Below are 21,109 nucleotides of genomic sequence, written 5' to 3' on the forward strand. Positions count from 1 at the left end.
GTTTTCCTTCTTATTATCTTTCTCACATTTCAGACAGCTGTCCAGGATGACGGTGATGACTCATCTGATTTTGAACTGTGGGGAAGTCCACTGGATGGCATAAGCCCAGAAGTCAGGAATCCTTGTTTAGTTTTGCATTTGTTTCTCCTCCTGTTCCCTGCCACTGCCTTTGCTAGTGACTTCATTTCTGCATCTTGGTGTACCTAACAGATGGCAATGAGAATATTGAGTCATCTATATAAAAGAGTTCAAGGCTGGGGCTGGGGAGAAGGGGGAAAAATTCACAAGTGCCAATAATTTCTTTTGGTTTGAGATGAACATTTTCTTGCCCAGCTTTCTATACCTTCTCAGTAATAACATTTATTGAAGCCATGGAGAAGTGTGAGATCACATAAAAGGCAATTGATTCCGGTGGTGCTAGACTGAGCGCCGTGTCATCTTTATTATCGTCAGTGTGCTTTTGATCAGTACACTTCTGTTCGCTTGGAAATCATACTTGAAATTTTAACATCTGAGTGAGGCATCCTTATCTCGCTTAGTTGGTTTGTACTCTTAATACAAGCAACTCTTTTCCAAATAGAATTGGTCATAAGCATTGTCAGTAAATTTGAAGTTGGTGATAATTTGTTACAGCCTGACAGCAGTGTATTTTCTGGACAAATAAATTCTTACAGTCATTCCTTTATCTGAGGAAGAATTCTATATGCTATATAGGTTTTTCTTTGGTTGCTGAGGGGATGATTTTCCCTTTAGACTTCTATATGGCTGTATGGCTACATGGGAGAAGACATGATTAAAAATGTACTTTTTGGATTTTGAGATGAAGTAATGAAAATTGCAACTGTTTTGAGTTTTTATGAACGTTCCTTTATAGACTAGGACTGTGAAACCTCTGTTACCCAATAAATAAGTTTTACCTGTTACTAGAAAGGTGTTTTTTTTTAATCAAACTAGGTCTGCCCACCAGGATAGATTAGGGTTCCTATGCCTATTAAAAACAGGCAGAAGCACGTAGTAGAAATCTAATGCAAGTGTCTGCTGAAAGCACTGAATCTTTCCTCGAAAATCAGAGGAGGAGTACTTGGAGATTTTATTGCTCGTTTGTATTCTGTTCTCCTCCTATGGGGTCTCAATTCTAAAGCAGTTGTGGTTTTCCTTCTGTTGGAGATAACTGATGGATGCTGTTGTTTTGCTCAGTCTCTGCATTTCCTGCCTAGTAAGAAAGTTCATTGTTTTGCTAGCTTTAAAGTTGTGTATTTCTCACAAGTGGAGTACTGTGTTTCTATATGGGTGTTCATTTAAATATGGGTCTGTTATCCAAAGACCGCCGTTCAGAGAATTCAGAATTCAGAGAAACTTCTTATAATGCTTATTTTACATGTTGAGAGTTAGGGATAGCGTCACAGTCTACTGATCTGTAGAGTTGTTTTATCTTGTCGTTGTTTTGTAACAATGACTACAGCATGTATCTTTATAAAAGTGTACAGTTTGGATAATAATTTTGAAAGTCTAGGTGACTGTAAAGTTTCAGTTATAATGTAATTTAAAATTATATTGGAAGTATCCACTGCAGTGCTTCTGGCTTTTAAAGGTTGGTGGTTTTTTTTTGGTAGTTGTTTCACCAAATACTCAAGTATTAAGGTGTGAAATGTAGCCAGCGAAGGAAAAGTGAGAGACTTAAGGCTTTTTCCTTTTTTTAATAAAAACTGAGTGAAATCTGTTTCTGTTAAACTAAATGTATTCTTCCCCCCTATTTGCTTGTTTATTTATTTCAGGAATTTGAAGCCTTTCAAACATTTGTGGAAAATCGACTTCCGTTTGATATTGTTATTGATGGACTCAATGTTTCCCACATAAAACCCAGAAAGATGCAGTGTGAAAATGTAAGTGCTGGTTAAATATTCATTAAGAGTTTTGTGTATGCTTTGACTGATTATAAAACAATTAGTGCCTCATTATTACTTTACCCTCTTGAGAAACTGATTGAATATTTTCATAGCACATGTTACAATGAAGTTTGAAGTGATATTTAGACTTCACAAACTAAAAATTATCAGTGGAAGATGGTTCTTACATACTTGACTGCATTAGCTGTAAAATTCTAATACCTAAATTTCCCCTTTTGAATGCACTGCTCATAGTTACAGCTAAGTTATTGATAATAACATTATTAGGAGATGTGTTGTTTGACTGTGTATGATTTCATAATAATAGGAATTCAGGGCAACAGAGTAAATCTGCCATATAAATCTAATATAGTTAGGGTGGTAAGAGTTCTTCTTAAGATAACCCCTTACTTACTTCAAGTCACAGACTGTAATAGTTTAAATTTTATTTCACTTCCTGTTGCTTTAAGCATTTTGAGTCCTGTCTTTACAAGGGCAGCTCAGACTGGCTGCAGTTCTTGACGCTTGGTGATTTTTAGAACAATCCTTCTTTTGTACCAATACTTATTTTTGATAATTGTTGGCAATTCACTTTAGGATTTCACTAAGAAATGGCATATGGTGGGGTTTGTTTCTTTTTTTCTTTCTGGTTTTATTCCAATAAAATATTTACTTTAAGTTGGGAATTACAAAGTAGCTGCTTACATGTATTCCAAAGCTAGAATTTAGATTTTCACACACTTGAAAATAAAAAAGTTACAAATTAGCTTGATAATAAAGGAAGTAATTTACTTCTAGTAATTAGAAGAAATAAGTTTTTGCTCTAAGGACTACTTTAAAACTATTCTGAATAAAGCATGATATGCTTTCCTTTATGTAGATGAAAGCAGCTGAGCTTGGGAGGTTCATGTAAACTTGCTGAAAGATGTTTGAGAGCTGCAGTGAAGTTTCATAAGATACTGGCTCATGAAGAGGGTACTTTCCTTACTATGAAAATAGAAAAGGAAATTTACGAGTTCTTTGCATGGAATCAGGGAGGAAGTGTTGACTACCTGAGAAGAATCCCAAGCAGCGTGTAGTGGCACAGCGTTTTAAGACCTAGATGAATCTATGGTGCCGAAGTAGGGGAAGAGAAACAAACTTCCTTCCTCAGTGCGTGCCTGTCCCAGCGTGGGAACTCTCAGCAGGATCCTTAATGTCCTGTAAGAGCTGGAAGCAATGGAGAAACAAGCCAGCCTGGTTTTGCAGGATAATTGCTGCTGATTTCTGATAAGAAATCTTACTATGAGGTATTAGCATGCTGAGCAGTGTGAATTGCCTTTGAGTTCCTCCTTAGCTTCTGCTGTACTGGAAGGACTTTGGGATCGATGATGCCAAGGAGTTCCAGAAGTACCGTATAGAGGCATCAGCTTTCCATTTAGGTTGAATCCAAGGTATTGACAGGAGGATTTTTAGGAAGATCTGCCTTTTACTTTCACAACAAAACAGTAACTTGGGCTCACCCCTTCTTACCTCTAGAAGATTACTTTAGCGAAAAATGTACTTGTTCTACAAGCAGTGTTGCTGTTAATTAGTACTGCATTTTGTCCTGCAAAATGCAGGAGCTTCTGCCAGCTAGTCCTTTGCTGTTTTCTGGATTCTGTATTTGAGAGGGTGGAGTCATACGTGAGATAGGACGGACATGCTCATTACTCCTGCCTTACACCTGTGGATACTCATTGGCTGTGAGTAGTCCTTTTTTTTTTTGGCATAGGAAATGTATAACTACACTCTAAGCAACAAAATAGCTTCTTCACTGCCCAAAAGAAATACTCTTCTAGATATATGAACTTTAATAAACTTTTTCTTGTATTGAGCCTCTTTATTCATTGAGATACTTTTAAATTAAATTTATTTTTAATTATAAGTGTCTTTATACAAGATTACAGCATTAACTGTTGAGTTTACAGTTTTATTCCAACCGGAAACATCATTTAAATGCAAGATTGTGCTGGATGCTAGTGAATCCTGTTTTATTTCTTCATTACTCTGAACTCCTGTGTTGTAATATTTTAGGAAGGGACTATGTCTTTGTTCTTATTTTGGATATTTCTGTCAAGATGTATGTATTGTTTACTCTTTTCTTTCAAGACTGCTAAAAACAGAAAGAAAAAAAGAATCCAAGCCCACAAATCAGAGCAATCCTTTCTTCTGTCTCCAAACTTTTCTTCCACACGAGGGAAGGGAAGGCCACAGGAATCCCTGCATGTTTTAATTTCCTGGTTGCTGGTGGTGTTGTAAGTAGTCCCCCATCTGTGAATGCTGACCTCTGAATGCTATCGTCTGTCCGTTAAGGGCTGACTGTGCCACGAAACATCCTCTTTTGGAGGCTGCAATCCTCACTCCAGAGGCAGTTGAGTGGAAAAGTTGGAGCGGCAGGTCTGGGGCATTCACAGGCTGCCTTACTAAACTCTTTGATGTACGTAGGGAAATGTAGTGCAGAACTGAGAGGATGGAGAGGAGAAATAAATGCAAGAGAAGGTGAAGACAGAGCACGAAGGCCAGGACAAAGCTAAGAGCAAAGGCCACTGGGATGAACCTGTGTTAAAAGCTGCCCAACTCGTGTTTTACTTGTTAAAAAGCTTGAATTATTTTAAGTCTCCAGGTGGGAGTGAGTCTGTGCTCTTCTCATTACTGCAGCTGTTAGACCCAGTCTGGATATTATTTTATAAACTTTCCTGTTCTAGTGTATAGTTAATATTCAGCAATGGTTGAAAGAGAAAACGAGATTGTTGTTCTCTATTTATAACATACTGTAACAGTTACTATGTGCAAATTGTTAGGTTTTGGACCATATCCCATATGTGATTTAGAGCAAATAGCAAAATAAGGGGCATTGTTAAACACAGGAGAAGGCCTAAGATTTATGTGACAAAAATACAAAAATTTAAATGCATTCTGGTCTTTATTTATAATTAAAAAAAAAAATACTGTTCCACTTTGTTATTTAGCTTTAAGAACTGTGACTGTTTTGCTTATGACTAACTCTATCTAACTCTTAGTCGTATGATTAAAATAAGAAAATGCTGATAAAGTATTCCTTTATTTTTTCAAACCTCCTAACGTTTATAATTCCATCTAGGCATTCCTTACATGTCTTGGGAAGGGACTGGTTTGTGTGGACGAGGCACAAGTATCTTGAGGGAGAGAAGAGAAGGGAAAAAGCAGAAGTCAAAGGAATGATTTTGTACTCATTTAGTTCCCGAAGTGTTCTGACATTCTGGAAAACTAAATATGTGACTTCCAGTAGCCTCAGGCAACTTCAGCCCTCACAGCTAGCAATTACTTAGCAGATCATCATGAATATTATTGACTTGGCAGATTTACAGGAATATGCTGTGGCAATTTTTCTAGTAGATGACGCTGTCAGTTTGTAATTACAATCCCCTTTTTATTATATCTGTTTCCTGGTACAAATCACCATGTGCCTGCATCAATTACAGATAAAAAGGGGAGGCAGCACTAGGGTGGGAACAAAGATTTTTGAGGGCTAGGGAATGGTGAGATCATCTGTTTTGAAGGCACTGCACGCACATTTTACTGACTGTAAAATGCAACACTGGATAGTAGCCAGCACCTCTTTTCAACCCTTGCTTCCTTACTGCAGCACTTTAAATTAGACGTTAAAGTTGACTCCCAATTAAAAAACATTATAGAATGGAAATTATTTCTGCTATATAATCCAGATAATAGAAACAAACTTTCATAAAGTGTAAAACAATTCAGTCTTGTCTTTTTTTCAGGTATTTTTGTGCATTCTGCTGCTTTTTTAAGGCTCCACCTGATGCGTATTTGCCTTGATGAGTCAGTTGTCCTTTGTACGGCAAACATAGTCATTTATAAACTGAGTTATCCTTGTAGTTTCACTAAACAATGTTGATTCAGGCTGTATCATGACTTTGAGTTAATCCTTTCCTCCAGATGTATCTAGTTACATAAATCCGTAGCCAGCACAATGACATTTGGTACTCTCCTTCCTCCTGCTGCTGTACCTCCCTGTAGCGCCTGCACTTTTCACCTTGTAAAGGTCAAGATGGGGAATTTCCACACAGTAATTGTCCACTTCTGGTAGTAAGCACAAGCTGTTACATAATTATTAAATGTATTTTTTCCTGTTCATCACAATTCTCTGTAGAAGTATTCCTTGAAAGTGAGGGGGAATCCAGTTGCAAGCAGGATACCTTGGCTCTGGAACATCTTGCTTTGCTTGTGGGAAAGGAATGAAGGAATTTCAATGAGCTGTGCTACTGCTGCCCCCAGCCTGTGAAGGGCCAGAGTGGGGGGTGAGAGAGGGGTGAAGGAGCACAATCAGTAAGCACAATTTAAAGAGGACTGTTTTTCGTTTACGTTGAGATTGGTCCATTGTAAATGAGGTATGCAGCCAGCTCCTTTTTTAGCAATACCCATCTGGTGTTAAAAATAACTGGGAATATATTTCAAATGTGTGCTGGATCAAAGCTAGCTCACAACTCCCTTCTTCAAACAGTTTCGATCAGCTCTACCCTGACTTTACCCTCTCTAATCTCTGTATTAAACTCAGACATCTAAAAGATTGGTAAAATAGTTCCAGATTGAGTTTCTTAAGGTTGACAATGCACAAAGGAATAGTTGTTGCTATTGGCAGACAGTTCAAAGTGATTGCTCCCAAACTTAATCAGCATTTCTATAAATGGACTACATAAGTTCATATAATTCACATGTAAATTACAGTAAGCCTGTACAACTGCTGACGAAGCCATGTCCTTGCTGTTCCCATCCCATCCCAGTCTGGGATGCCACCCTTACCACATCTCCCACTGGCAGCAGTAGTCGGCTCCTGCCCGCAAAGCCTCCAGCCCTGCCCTCCTGCATCCCTCACAGGCTGCCACAAACAGGCAAGTTGTGACTGCTGTAGTTGCGGGTGCTCTGTGACAGGCAGAGGGGAGAGGACATGCCTTGCAGATATTTCTTATCCAGAGGAAAAGCAGCAGACTTGTTGAGCAGAGGATGCTCTCTGAATTAGAGAAGGGTTCTTCGGCTAAATAAATTGATTGTCTGGTTTCAAGTAGTACAGTAATCATGTGTGAACAGATTTTCCATATGTTAAGTGTTTAAAAAATAATATTTATTAAGGTGATTCAAAGTTTAAAACCAATGTTATAGGTTTAGTTATTCTAATGGAGCTGTAGTAGTTGTTCTGGGACTCCATGCCTACTTTAGCGGTATGGAAAAGAGTGGGGACAGAGAGATTGCAGCCTTGAAGGGAGAGCTGGGAGTGAGGAAGCAGTTTCATCAGGATATAGGGAAGAAAACCAGGAGGTAAGATATTAGTCTACAGGAAAACAGTGAATGTTCTTTTCAAATTCTTAAAAAATAGCCCAACTGTGGCCACAGAATCGAAGAACCTTGATGAATTACACTTTGCAAATTCAGCTCCCAGCCTTCACCTCCCAGGGAGGTTGGTTGAGTCCCCATCCTTGTAAGTATATAAAAGATATGTGGATGAGATGCTCAGGGGCATGGTTTAGTGGTTGATAGGAATGGTTGGACTTGATGATCCTGGAGGTCTTTTCCAACCTAGTGATTCTGTGTGATTCTGTATGTGTGTGATTCATTTTGGTATGCACTTTTTTCACATTTTCAAGACTCTTTTCCAAGTATATAAAGACAAATATCAAGACAAAAATAATGACTCTTCAAATGAAGTTAAAATAAAAAAGAAGAAAAAATAATCTCCAAACAGGGCACCGATTATCCATAATTCTATCAGATTAGTTGCCCAAATCAATTTTGAAGCACAATTTTGTTTCTTTGAAATCTCTTCTCTTTTGCCCTGTAAATCCTCTATGATGAAAAAAAGAGGAAAAAAAAATGTTTTGGAGCTTATATGTTTGGGCAAAATAGGCAACTCTACCAAGTCTCACTTACTGAAAATTATCTTGAGGCTATGAAACACACAGAAATTAATACCTGTGCGTACATATATCGCTGACAAATGCACCTACTAATATGCTCATGTTTCCATGTGGTAATTTTTCCTAGTCTTTAAGTCTGTCTTAGCTGTGCAACACGTATATGAGAGCTCAGCTGCAAAATTATTGAGACGGTGATAGTTGATAGAAAATATGAGCTCTACTGTATGAGCTGTCCTGCAAAACAAGCAGTTATTAATAAATTTGACTCCAAAAAAAGTCATGCATGGAAAAGACTTTTTTTCTTCTTTGACTTATTTGACAGCATCTGTGATTTGTTCAAATACTCTACTGTCTGTAAATGAAGCAAGAATTAAATAGATCCATGAATCATTCTCTGTTCAGAATCAATACATCCAACAGAGGTCTTATTTGTCATACTGTGACAGTTCATCAATTCTTCCTCCCACCAACTCTTGTCTTAACACTCAACAAAGCAGTCAGACGTGTTTGTTCATTTGCTCCCAGCCTTTTCCATCTCTTTTTTTTTTTCTTTCTGTCTTCTAATGGAAGTCCAAGTTTGCATTTCCACAGCAATGAAACTTTTGCATTATTGCTCAAGACTGGAGAGATTTCCGTCTTTGCAACATGTGTTCTTTAGACCTGTACTTTCCTTTAAGTATTGCACAAATTTTAAAGATGGAGGGGTTTTTTTTTGGTGGAACAGGTTGCCCAGAGAAGCTGTGGCTGCCCCATCCCTGGACGTGTTCCAGGCCAGGTTGGATGGGCCTTGGGCAGCCTGAGCCAGTGGGAGGTGTCCCTGCCCATGGCAAGGAGTTTGGAGTTTGATGATCTTTAAGGTCCCTTCCAACTCAAACCATTCTATGATTCATTAAGGGGTACCCTTGAAAATTCACTTGTTTTTAGTATGGGGAGGTGTGACCGGAACATTCAGCGTTGCATTCATCTCTCATCAGTTAATTTCTGGGGTTCCTTGAATATCTAAGCAGGTGGACTATATCAAATTCTTCTCCAAGACCACATATGAGAGATTGATACTGATGTACATGAACTCTTTCCCCTCCCCTCCTATAGTGGCAGCATCCTAAAATAGAATAGGTCAAGCTCAAAAATTTTGGTCATCAGATCCAGAAAAACAAGGCTGTTAAGCTTCTAAAGAGAGGTAAGGAGATGAGACTTACTCGTCTGTGAAACCTTGGCCCGCAAGTCTTCCTTCTCTCCTTGCAGTTCTTCTGAAACCTGACCATTTCCATTTGTGGCTAAAAGAGAAAGAAAAGAACATTTCATATATTCAGCTTTGTATATCAGTACACAGTAAGTGAAGGTTATTGGACATGAGTGTGTCAAAGGTTGTAGAAGTCCTCCTGCAAGTGGCTGGCATGTATGTTTCCACTGAGGAAACGCATGTGTTGACTACAAACCTTGAGCCACTACGTTTGGCTCTTCCCATAGGGGTATGCTCCAATGTCCTTTGCTGCTTCTGCAGCACTGGGAGAGGAGAACAGGGAGTAGATAGGACTTTGTAAGAAAAGAAATCCAAAGTCAGATTGACTACCTCTGAATACAGGGAAACTTTCCAAAAGTTTTAACTTCCCAACATTGTGAAATAGGGGAAAGCTGGCAGAATTCCCTGACTAAAAGCCTCAACAGTCGACTCTAAGCAACCATTTTTGCTTTCAGAAGTTTCCAGTCTCATTTTGCATTTCCTGGTCAAAAGAATAGAGCAGCAAAACCAAGCAGGTTAAAAAACCTATCAGGCATTTTTACCTCTCCTTCTTGTTTTCTTCCAAAGTCAGATACTCTCTGGTGTTGTCTCTCCCTGCTATTCGCAGCCTCTGTTGCTGGATATAAACCTGAATAAAACCCATATAATTAAGTTAACTATCTCTGTTGGTTTCTGCCTGGTATTTGTAATTTCAAACCTTTCTATGCGGTGATAGCAGGAAATATAGGAGCACCCAAAGCACTCCTTTTTCATGAGGGGAATTGCGTCAAACCTTTCGTAACAAGAATTCTTCTAATCACTGGGAATATAAGCTTGACATTCAACAGAGCAGAATGAATGTGCCTCGATGATTCATGTCCCAGTGAAATTGCTAACTAGCAACAGGTTGTTTGTTGTGTATTGTAAAGAAGTACAATGATAAAGTCAAATGAAAGTATGCTCTGAACTGGATGAGTTTCAGTCTTGCTGTTTTCACTTCTCCCTTAGAAACCCTAAGATGAGTTTTCTTCGGGCAGCCTGACTGATTCTCACAATCGTAGTTGTTATCAGTGTCTCAATAAGAGGTGTACTGGGCCGCCCAAATCGGAAATCTGGTCTTTAGGGAACTGAACTGCTTCTTTAGAAGTGTTTCTTGTATGGAAAGTCTCCATAATAGTGAGTGATGAGAGTGCTATTAAGATATGGGAAGCAGTCCAGAAAATGTGAAGGTTGGGTTACTGTAGGGCAATTCTTTGTATGAATAAATATTTCATTTGAGCCTGAGAAATGCTGGGTTTTAGTGTTGTCTTAAAAGTAATGTAGATAAAAGCCTCAGAAAAACAATTGCATTCATTCATGTACATCTAGATTTATTTCTGTATTTTGAAAAGCAATCACTTTTTGGTTCACACTTGGCTTTTACATCTGATATGCTACTTTTAATAAAAGTAGGAAAAAAAAGTATTTGGAAGCTGTGTTACCTGAAGGAGAAAAAATATGATGAAATAAAAGCTTAAACTGTATTTGGATTTATTTATGAAGTTGTGAAAGCACAGATTTTTTTGAACCACAGGCTATTCCCAGGGATTTCAGTATCCTGACGTGCTGATTAATGATCCAACAAGCCATTAAGATGCACTTGTTCTTTTTTCTCTAGTTGCATTCTACTTGTAGAGCAAAAGTGAAAGAAACATTTATATGTTTGTAATGAAATATATTTAAATAGAGATTATATAATTATTATAACCTGTAGCGAAGTTTAAAATGAAAGTTAAGTTATTTTTTTACTTCAGAGTCATAGGAAGTCAAGTACAATTGTCCACAGCTTTTCATGTAAATCTCTTCAGAACCTGATTGTTCCATCTTGTCTGGAACATGGAAATAGGAACTCCTGATTGAATCTAGGAGAACAGTTTCCCTAGGGTTGAAATTCCATGCTGGAAACGTGATCATGTTGGCAGCATGCTTGTTTACAACTGATTCACAAGAATTCCTGTTTCGAACTGAACTTCTGAACAATTGTAAGAACTCTTATTTCCTATCCAAAATATCATTGTCCATTACAGGACAATACGTTTTGTGCAAACCTCACCTTTTTTTCGGTATTGATTCAGTATATCAGATGCAGAGGTGACAGGCAAGAGGCTATCCCTATTCTATTATACTTTTTACTTATTTTATTTAAGAGTATGTTTGTGCAGCTGCCCCAAACAAGGGAGGGAGAAGGAGGCGGGGGGAAAAAAAGTCAAAATAAAGTAGTCCCCAGACTAATTCAGACTTACGCCTTTATCTGTATTGTGTGAATCTAAATTAAGTCGTGTTACTTTAAACTAATACTTTTACATGTGCTAACAGAAAAATATTTCATTCAAATACCCGAGAGTTCTCTGTAGGTTGCTCTCAGGACCATGCCATAAGTGGACCCGGTTTCTAGAAATGATAACAAAAAAGTTTTATCCTCTTTGCTATTAAAAAGATAAGAACATTTGTATTGTTTCAAACTAAAGTACCTAACCTGTCTAATTAGGACAGTGGTCAGAATTGGATTAGAAGTGGAAGAACAAGAGAAGGTTTGAGGGATGATCCCAGTTGTAGTTTCCTAGATTTTGTTACTGATTTAGGAACTTCTGGGTGAAGAAATTGCATATTGACTAGCAAGCGTAATTGCCATTGACAGAGTTTTGGTTGATAAATTTATTTATCTTCCCAACTTATTTTGCTTTTGGTTCTCAAACCATCCTGTGGCGATGAGTGCCGCAATTATATAGGATATGATAACACGTGTGCTTTTGTTTGTTTTAAACCTGATCTCTATTAATTTTCTATGATGGCCTCTGCTGCTTGTGCTGAGAAATGGCAAATAGGCTCCTTTTGCACTTTCCAACTAACTTGTCATTTTATGGACCTTCTCATCTAACTAGCATATATTCTTTTTCTAAATTATCCGGAATAAAAATTTGCATACAATTATGCAAGATAGCTATCACGCAGATTTTTATTTCTTTTTTCATTTTTACTGTGTTGGCTTTTTGATAGGGTTGTTGTTCTGCCTGGGCATGTGTGATGAGAATCGGGGCTACTATTGGGATAAAAAAAATAAGCCCTTCAAACTGTTCTCAGGAGACCAGCATCTTGTTGTGTAATTGTTGATCTGTTGTTTGACTGTGAGCAACTGAGCTTGGAATATCCTTGTGGAATATCCTGGTCTTGCAGGTTACCTGTAATTAATAAAAAAAGCCAAAGCTTCCTGTGAGTTTTTCACTTTTAAAGTACATTCTTATTTGTCATAGAATGAAAATTACTAATAAGCTTTTTTTTTTTTTTGCTTATTTCATTGTATGAATGTGACATTTTAAATAAGACTGAAAATGAATCGCACCTCAGAAAGGTTCAGGAGTTTGTGTGTGCCGCTGCAGCAATGCATTGCAGCGCTCCATGGGGGATGTGCGGTGTGCTTCTGCTGTGGGTAAATTGCAGCATGGCAACAGAGACAGCGGGAGCAGGGAACAGTGATTTGGCATCATCTGTCTTTACTCCCCACCACCAGTGTAATCAAAACATGGTCTGGAATAGTACAAAATGTGAAATGCCCAGAAGCCTTGCAAGTGTCTCTATTAATGACTATAATCAGACCTGATCTGTCCTTACAAAACATAATTAAGCCATTATCATACAGGCTGGGACCTGTAAATGATTTTGTTGCTTGGTATCATGTGAGGAACAGGAGTGATGGAGTAAGAATACCAGTACCAAGAAACATGAGAAAGCTATGGCTACCTTTGCTGCTGTTCTTCTTTCTTTTCAGAATAGGATGAAATCAATCCATAGGCTGATTTCACAGCAATGCTAATTCACATGAGTCCTTCCTTTATCACATAGATGAACTCTAGGAAATATTGGCCTTTTGGGAGCTCATTTTAGGAGAGAATTCGTAGCAATGTGACCCAGCTCGCTCTCATTTCCACAAGCCCAGCTAACATAACCAGTAATTTGAGACAGTTTTAATTTGAGACAGTTTTAACCCTTAGCTGTCTGATAAATCTGGTAAACAAAATACTTCTGAAACTCTTTTGCACTTGAGCACTACTCTTCAGTCCTAGGTGCTCCAGGAGTCGTTAGGTGGATATCTGCATCCTTTCCATGGAAATGGACAAAGGAGGGAAAGAAGCAACAGAATTCCTCAAACGTGCTGGCTGGTATACTCACATACCGATACCTGGAAACTGTAATGCTTAGTCTTCAAACCAAAATTTGCTTAAAAAAGGTAGATCCTTTTTATGAAATAGGAGGTGAGTGGTTCTTATTTGGCTTCTGTTGTCCAAGCTGTTCTGGTGGCCATATTTTCATATTCTCAAGCTTTCTTCTCTTGACTACAAGGACAAAAAAATTACTAAGTAGACAAAGATTTTCATATAACCAGTTGTTCCCCAGAGGTGGAACTTTTAGACAAATGCCAAATATCATCCATAATTAATTTGTAGGAGCTGATGATATTATCTGTCAAATTGATGTATCTTATCTCCTGAGTTAAAGAAGAATATTTGCAATAAAGCAGCAGCCTGCCCAGTGTCCAGATATCAAGTATTGCAGACTGCTATCAATAAATTTACATTAAAAGCACTGAAATAAATTAGATCTTGTGGATATTAACTATTGTGGGGGTCTTTCAGACCTTCACTGCCTAGGCTCTCCAGGCATAGATATTGCCTGCAGTGTTATTAAGTAGTAAAATGGCATGAGTCTGCAGTGATGTGCAATCAGAGTTAATGACTGTTAAGAAAAATAATGCTGACCTGTCATTTACATTCACTTGTGATACACTCTGCATCAGATTTTTGCTGGTTTTGCAGGAACGGTATGATACAAAGGCTTGTGGGGATAGGACGAGGGGGAACGGGTATAAACTGGAGAAGGGCAGATTTAGACTGGGCATTAGGAAGATTTTCTTCACCATGAGCGTGGTGAGACACTGGCCCAGGTTGCCCAGGGAAGCTGTGGCTGCCCCATCCCTGGGGGTGTTCCAGGCCAGGATGGATGGGCCTTGGACAGCCTGAGCCAGTGGGATGTCCCTGCCCATGGCAGGGGGGTTGGAATTAGATGGTCTTTAAGGTCCATTCCAACCTTAACTATTCTATGATTTTATGATTCTATACTTATCAGGGTGTGTAGCCTTGATACAAATGAGACAGTTGAACCTCTGCCTCATGGCACTGGCTGTTCAATGGTGTATTTGAAAGCCCCGTAAGTTTTCTCCAGCCTGGTAAATACCAGTTATGCTCTTACCAGTATTAAAAGAGATTCCTCCTTTGGTTCCTCTTTGCTGAACACCTTGGTGCATGGTCTGTCCGGGGTAGGTGGACCCGACTCTGACTGCACAGCCGCTTCTCCACCTCAGACCTTTGTGCTTTAGTTTGCTTCTGCTGATTTTTGAAGAACATTTTATATGTTCTCTTTCATATTAAATAATTTTTCTGACTTTCTGAAGCTCAAAGAGAAACCACCACTCACTTGAGTAGTGTTTTTTTATTTATTTGTGTTCAGAACTGCAAAATTTTTCTAATTGGGACCATTGTTTTTGAAGATAACCTCTTTATCTCTGAATAGCAATCTGTAGCTGGCAACTGGAAAATAGTACGAATGACAAACAGAAGGAAGGCAGTGTGAAAATTGTCTTATAAATGTTTACTCCATGTCGTAGTCTAATTCTTTTTTTCGACTGCAAGCAATCAATCAATTTACTGATGTGTTTCCTCGCTTATTGTGTCATTCTACTTGGATGATAAGCCTGTTGACCTCTAAGTATAGAAACAGTCTTTATTTTTAAGGTTTTTTGTGGAACCATCAAGTTTATTAAAACATAGGATTTTGCTGCAGAAGCACAGCTTTACTGTGCCTTGAACAGCAGCGTACCTGTGCCTCTGTAACTGTCATCTCCCCAGCTGCTGCAGCACCTTTCCTCAAAAAATTGAAGTACCATCTGGGACTTTTTGAACCACAGACTGGAGAGGGGGAAAAACACTTAACATCAGCCTAGGTTAGTAATGCTGTGCAGACATGTGCATGGGACAGTGATGAGAGCTGAATTTTTTGTATCTTATAAACTGTCAGTTTCAGTCTTACAAAGCCTATTTCAGTCCTGCACCCAGTTATTTCCTATCAATGGAAAAGATCAGTCAAGCTTGTGCTTTCATTTTCGTAACACCCCATCAGCACTACCCAGAGATCCTGCTCACATTTTGGATTTTCGGTACTTAAGTAGAACTTATGACCCACACTGTGAAAATCTAAGACTGCACACAGCTCCTTGTAGTTCAACAAATATTCTTTTCTAATAGCTATTCTTTATAAAATGAGAAATGATAAGAGAAACTCTGTTGGCCTTAAGTCCTTCTATACAGCTGCTACAATAATAATAGAAATGCAGGAGTACCAATGTAATGGCAAAGACTGGTTTTACAGTGAAAGGTGGCAGACTCCTGAAGCTGAGACATTATTCCATTTGCAGTCAGTGGCTCTGAAAGGTAAAGTTTCAGTTCGGAAGTCTATACAAAAATAAGTAAAACCTATTACCTTTTCATTTGTATGTAACTTGCTTCCTCATGAAAATAAAGATATACATAGTGTTTGGTGCAATGAAGCGATGTGTAGTGACCAGCAGGAAAATACTGTTGAAGAAATGGCAGTGCAGGCAGAAAGGATTCAAGGATGAGAACAAAGGATAGCATCGATATGTGGAAATATACAGGTAGCTCTTCATGTCTTTTCAGTTTTTACGTATGTATTTTCCTACTCTTGTATAATCACGGATAGGCGGAATCACGTAGCTCGTCTCCTTGGTGTGGAGGGTGATACTGGTAATTCTTTTTAATACTTTGCAAATTTTCAGGCTTTGGTACAAAACAGTAAGTGCTCAGGAGAGGTCTGGGTAAAAAGAAAACCATCTAAGATGCCCTATCTGTATTGTCAAAATCTTGGTATTTATTCTTTGTTGCAAGAAAGAAGATGAGTAAGAGGGGAGATAAAAAGTACCAGATAAATGGTACCAGCTACATAGAAAAAATAGCACAGAGAAGATCAAAAAGAGAAATACCTTTGCCTTTTTACATGACTCAAGAAAGGATGACATTCAGAAAATTCAGATTCATGAAAGGAAACATTTTACTGCCAGTCCATAACTAAAGTACAACACTTAACAACTGAAAGAACTGGGCTATAGTTAATTGTGAATCAAACATTTCCCACTTGCTGCTTTATCAAAATGCTACTTTGGATTTCAGATTCACCCTTTCTTTTCCTTATTTATGCCTAATGAGCAATTGCTAAGCCAACATCAAGGGGTCTGCCTGCATGTTTAAACCAACATTACATTTTATGTAAGTGATTGGGAAAGAAAATGATGATGTAGGTAGTTAAAAAAACTTTTGGATTGAGAAATGTGACTGGTGCTGCAGTGACTTACAAAATTAAACTTCCAAAAAGTATGTTATGCAACTTAAGAATGTTTGTTTGTTTGCATATTTCTTGAATTGTTGTAAGAGTCAGAAAGAAATTGCCTATTTTTCTCTTTTGCAATTTATACTGTGAAATTCAGCAATTCTCCAACTGTTGATGTCTTCTTTAGCCATAATTTCCGGAGTCCTTGGCATTGTTAATTTAATAACATGCTGTGCTAATTATTGACCTTTATTTATTCATCTACAGATCAAGATGATGAAAATGCTACCATTCAAAAGAAGTGACATTCGAAAAGTGTGAGCAAGAATGGTCACACTAAAAGTTTTGCCAGGTGTAAGGTGACTGACCTAGAAGGTCTGACAAAGTGGCTGAGATCTTTTAAAAGTGACGATCCATTCTGAAAAGCCAGACCGCAAAAAGCTAGTGTCTCCTCTGCCTGATGATCCTGCTTCTGCCTTCCTGCCTTTTCATCCTTGAAGTCATACACACAATTTAAATTGTAATAAGCTGTGTATATATTTTTTTGGTCCCTGCATGCATGCTGCCTTGATTCTGTTAATTCTCCTAGGAAATACTGCTTCACTATCCATCAAATCACTACTTGTCATGCCTTTTGTGGATAAGGCAGAACAGGATATGTATATTTAAATTATATATTAGAAAATATCTATTTTGAAATGTTTTTTTCCAATATGCCTCTCTGCTGGGAAGGATAGGGAACTATTCCTATCTTCATGTTGCATTGGAGAAATCCATAACAGTTTTTCCAAGCCTAATTTATACAGGTTTGGTTTGTATGGGGCTGTTCTCTGAGCTGATCAGTAGAATAAAAGCAGGGGTGGCTCTTCAAGCAATTTTGAAATTGGAAATTTTACCTATAGTTTATAGTATAGCAGAATATAATGTCAGAGCCTAATTACACACTTACTAATTCTACATCCAGAACTGATTCATTCAGAGATTATTTTGAGCAGGTTCCACCTTCAGTTGAAATCAAGTGGAGTTGCAATTAAAGATACCTCCTTTCTTGGCATAATAGGCAGGGTACTGTGAATACAGGAGAATAGAAATTATGCGATTGCTTTTGTACTTGAGTGGAATCTTTATGGTTGCTCTGCTTTACTCTCCCTACTACAGGATTCAAGAGGGTTCATTAGCTTGGACACAGTGCATGGAGTATCTTTGTAGTCAATTTTGACCTGCAAGTAGTATGACTACAGTCATCCAGTGCTGCCCTTGAGCCAAGTCCTCCAGTCAGTGGGAACATGGGACTGTGCAGGGGCACCGGCTGTCTTAGTTTGGAACTGGCAGCACAAGCATCCTCAGGATGCCTCTGAATACAAATTTATTGTGGAAACAGCAGAGCTATATTTAGTCGTATCATCTGACCAAACTGAGGTCTCTACACCATCTTCACTCTGTATTAGGTCAACTGGGTTATCTTTCCTTCCATGCTTTAGTTGTCCCGCTCAATCAATAATCTGCCTTTGTTTAATAGAGTTGACTGTGAAGTCAAGAGCAAAAGCTGGCGTCTAAAAATGAACTGCAAATTTTAATGAATTGTGATAGGAGTTAAGACATATCTCTAGTGAATGCGTCAAAGCATGGTAAGTCAATTCTAGGTGTGGAGTCAATGCAGACAGGTTAAAATGTGTTAAACATTGTGTGAGTGCTGTCACTGATGTGTAAAGGGCTGCCACGGGTAGAGTTTTGTATGATGATGTTTGTGTTGCATCAATTGAAATAGTCCTACTGTAACACAAGATACAAATATTCCCAACAATAGAATCATAGAAGAGTTTGGGTTGGAAGGGACCTTAAAGATCATCTTGTTCCAACCCCCCTGCCATGGGCAGGGACATACCACTGGCTCAGGCTGCCCAAAGCCCATCCAACCTGGCCTGGAACACCTCCAGGGATTGGGCAGCCACAGCTTCCCTGGGCAATTTGAATATTGTTTCTGCAGTACTGCAGAGATCCCCAGTATCATAAGGGATAATTCCCAGGAGCTAGCTGTTGGCTGTCTCAAGAGCTTAAAATAAACGAGGCTGATTAAGCTTAGTGACTGTTACTCGCCCATTACTGCTTTTCCTTCCATGTAGCTATCCTCTTGCTATAGTCAGGGGCAGATAATCTGTAAGGGACCAAGGAATGTGTATGCTGCCTCTGCATTTGAGTGAAGAGGACTTCGCGACTAATTTACACTGTGTCATCAGTAATAATGTAGAGAATATAAGAAACAGCTTCCATTGTGCTTGATGCTGTGATAATACTGGTATTGAATCTACTTTGGTGCAATTACCAGGCTCAGTGAACAAGTGCAGCCTTTCTGGCAAGCAGCACTCTTGCCTTCTGCAGGTAACTGGCTGTCCGTGGGAAAAAAAACCCTCCATTTCCCATCATGTCTCTCACTCCTGTGTGTGGTAGTAAAGTACACAGGTGTTTTGAGCTTTTTTTTTGTCTATATGTGAAAAGGGAGCTAAAAATGATGACACCGTAAGTCAAATAAAGTGATGACGGTGGGAATTGATTCCTTGCTATCCGTTGGGGAGAATGCTAGTGTACTTAGAGCTCTGTACCTGTGGTCAGCGTTGGAGGGGGGGAGCAGCACTGACAACAGCTGAAAATAATAGTAGAGCGGTTTGTTGCTGTTATTAGCAGATAATCTGATTGAAGATGTGCTTTGCTTTTAAACGGCAATTAGCGAAACCAGATGTTTAGAAAATGGCATTTGTGATTTTTTTTTATAACAAATCTGATTTAAACTTTTTTTGGGGGGTGATTACTTCTTCCTGTTATACCTGTGTACAGGTGAGCCACATTTTGCTGAGTCAGTGATCGGTCTGCCTCCCAGCAGCAGTGTTTAGGGATTTCCCATCTGAGAACTGGGAAACCACCTGTAGTGTGCAAGGAGAAAGGTTGTCCTCCAGCAAGTTAACCTTTGAAACTGGGACACATGGCACAGCGTGATCAGAACGGGTAACTGGCAGTGAAGCCTTAGGAAATCTGTATCCTGCTCTACTCATAGTTCCTTGTGAGACAGAGTAATTAATCTATCCTCCTTGTCATCCATTATGCACTTGTCTAAAATGGAGATGTGATTATGCATTTACTTTATAAGGCTGTTGTGAAATTTAAAGAATGAGGATTAATCTCGCACTGTGACAAGGTTACCCGTCTCTCCCAGCTTAACTCCTGTGTTTGATTGCTATTAAATTGTGCAGAGTTGTGGGTCACTGCAAAACTATTTCCAGGAATTTGTATAGAAAAGTTCCCTTCTAATGGGAAATTTCTTCTTACCTGAAAAGCGGTTCCTTTAAGGTACAACTTGATGATTTTTAAAATGTAAAACTACTATTTATAGCAATTTTGTTTGGTATGTTTCGTATTTGCCAAGCACAGGCTTTTTACATTACATGGGGAGTTCAACATCAGCATGATCCTGTGGAACATCCATTCTCTGTCCTACTGCTTGCCTCCCCACCTTCTTGTTTCACTCTGGCTCCTCTGATCCAGAAGTTTCTGCCATGGTATGTGACTGCAGTTGTGATTGTGCTGTGATCTGGTTGACAGCATGGCCCAACAAATAGATCATATCAGCACAACAGAAAAACAGAAAAAAAAAAAAGAAAAAAAGATGCATTTTGATATGAGGGCAGGATCTTGACGGTGGAGGGGAAATTCCGTAAAATGGTATTGCTGCAGAAACAAAAAAGAACTCATTTATGTATGGAGAAATAGCTTATGTCTCTGGGACTGTCCTAAGAGAAGAAAAATGTGTACCCTCAACCAAAGCATTGTACAAGTGTGCTAGTTTTTCACCGATTCACAGATTAGGGTGCAGAAATTAATGTTAGGACATGCACGCTGGATACGTACATCCAGTTAGTTATTTTTTTTTATAATTTAAAAATCATAGAAAAATTAATTATTATCGGTGTGCTTGGAAGAACCACATTGGGAAATACTTCATACATTTCTTCCATTATCTCTGTGTCGTTTCATACTTCTTTGTGGCTGCAGCCTGGCTCCATCAGAGTGGTTTGCAGAAGTGCTGTGAACACAAAATTGTCTGTGTTTTAAGTAAAATGTTAAGGCTTGGGAGAAGCTTGAGAAAGATCTAATTAAACAAAGACTGGGACAGCATGGGAATAATTTAAATGTAACTGATGAAAAGGATTGCAAGCAGAATGTATTCAGCAGGTTCTAATGAGCACAAGTTGCTTGGAGAAGGATCTTGTAATCTTCACAGACAGTTGATTAAAATGTCTGTGTAGTTCAGAAAGAAACATGGATCCTGATTTGCCCTGTCAGAGCAAAAGAAAATAAGACTGAATGCAATGATAGTTATTTGTATAATCCAGTAGTACTTCTAGTGCCTTATTGTGTGGCCAGTGATTTGTGCAGAACCGCAGCAATTCACAACTTCTTGCTCCTCTGCCTCAGCCACGTCTTGTCATATGAATTGAAGCAGCCAGTTTAACCATGGTTATTTTCCCTTCTGTGCAAAATAGCATCTTAAAATTCCTATTTCCAGAGAAAAGTATGCATTTATATGCTCTGCTGTCCAAATCTGAAAGATACTAATGTTCATTCAAAGTCATTCTTTCACT

General features: G+C 38.6%; 1 protein-coding gene and 1 long non-coding RNA gene across 2 annotated transcripts in view; one reads left to right on the top strand and one right to left on the bottom strand.

The window, feature by feature from the left end:
• PRORP (protein only RNase P catalytic subunit) overlaps nt 1-21,109 on the top strand; it is a 51,492-nt gene that overhangs the window by 21,546 nt on the left and 8,837 nt on the right. Inside the window, exon 5 of the mRNA XM_009563608.2 lies at nt 1,776-1,883. Coding sequence (XP_009561903.2) covers nt 1,776-1,883 — 108 coding nt within the window. The remainder of the gene's footprint in view (nt 1-1,775; nt 1,884-21,109) is intronic.
• Nucleotides 3,629-9,765, bottom strand: LOC128852269 (uncharacterized). Its single transcript, XR_008450009.1, has 3 exons — nt 9,605-9,765; nt 9,019-9,096; nt 3,629-6,131 (listed from the first exon to the last, which is right to left on the bottom strand). It is a non-coding gene; the product is annotated as an uncharacterized LOC128852269 (long non-coding RNA).

Source organism: Cuculus canorus, chromosome 5 (genome assembly GCF_017976375.1).
Source record: "Cuculus canorus isolate bCucCan1 chromosome 5, bCucCan1.pri, whole genome shotgun sequence".
In the NCBI taxonomy this organism is placed as follows: domain Eukaryota; kingdom Metazoa; phylum Chordata; class Aves; order Cuculiformes; family Cuculidae; genus Cuculus; species Cuculus canorus.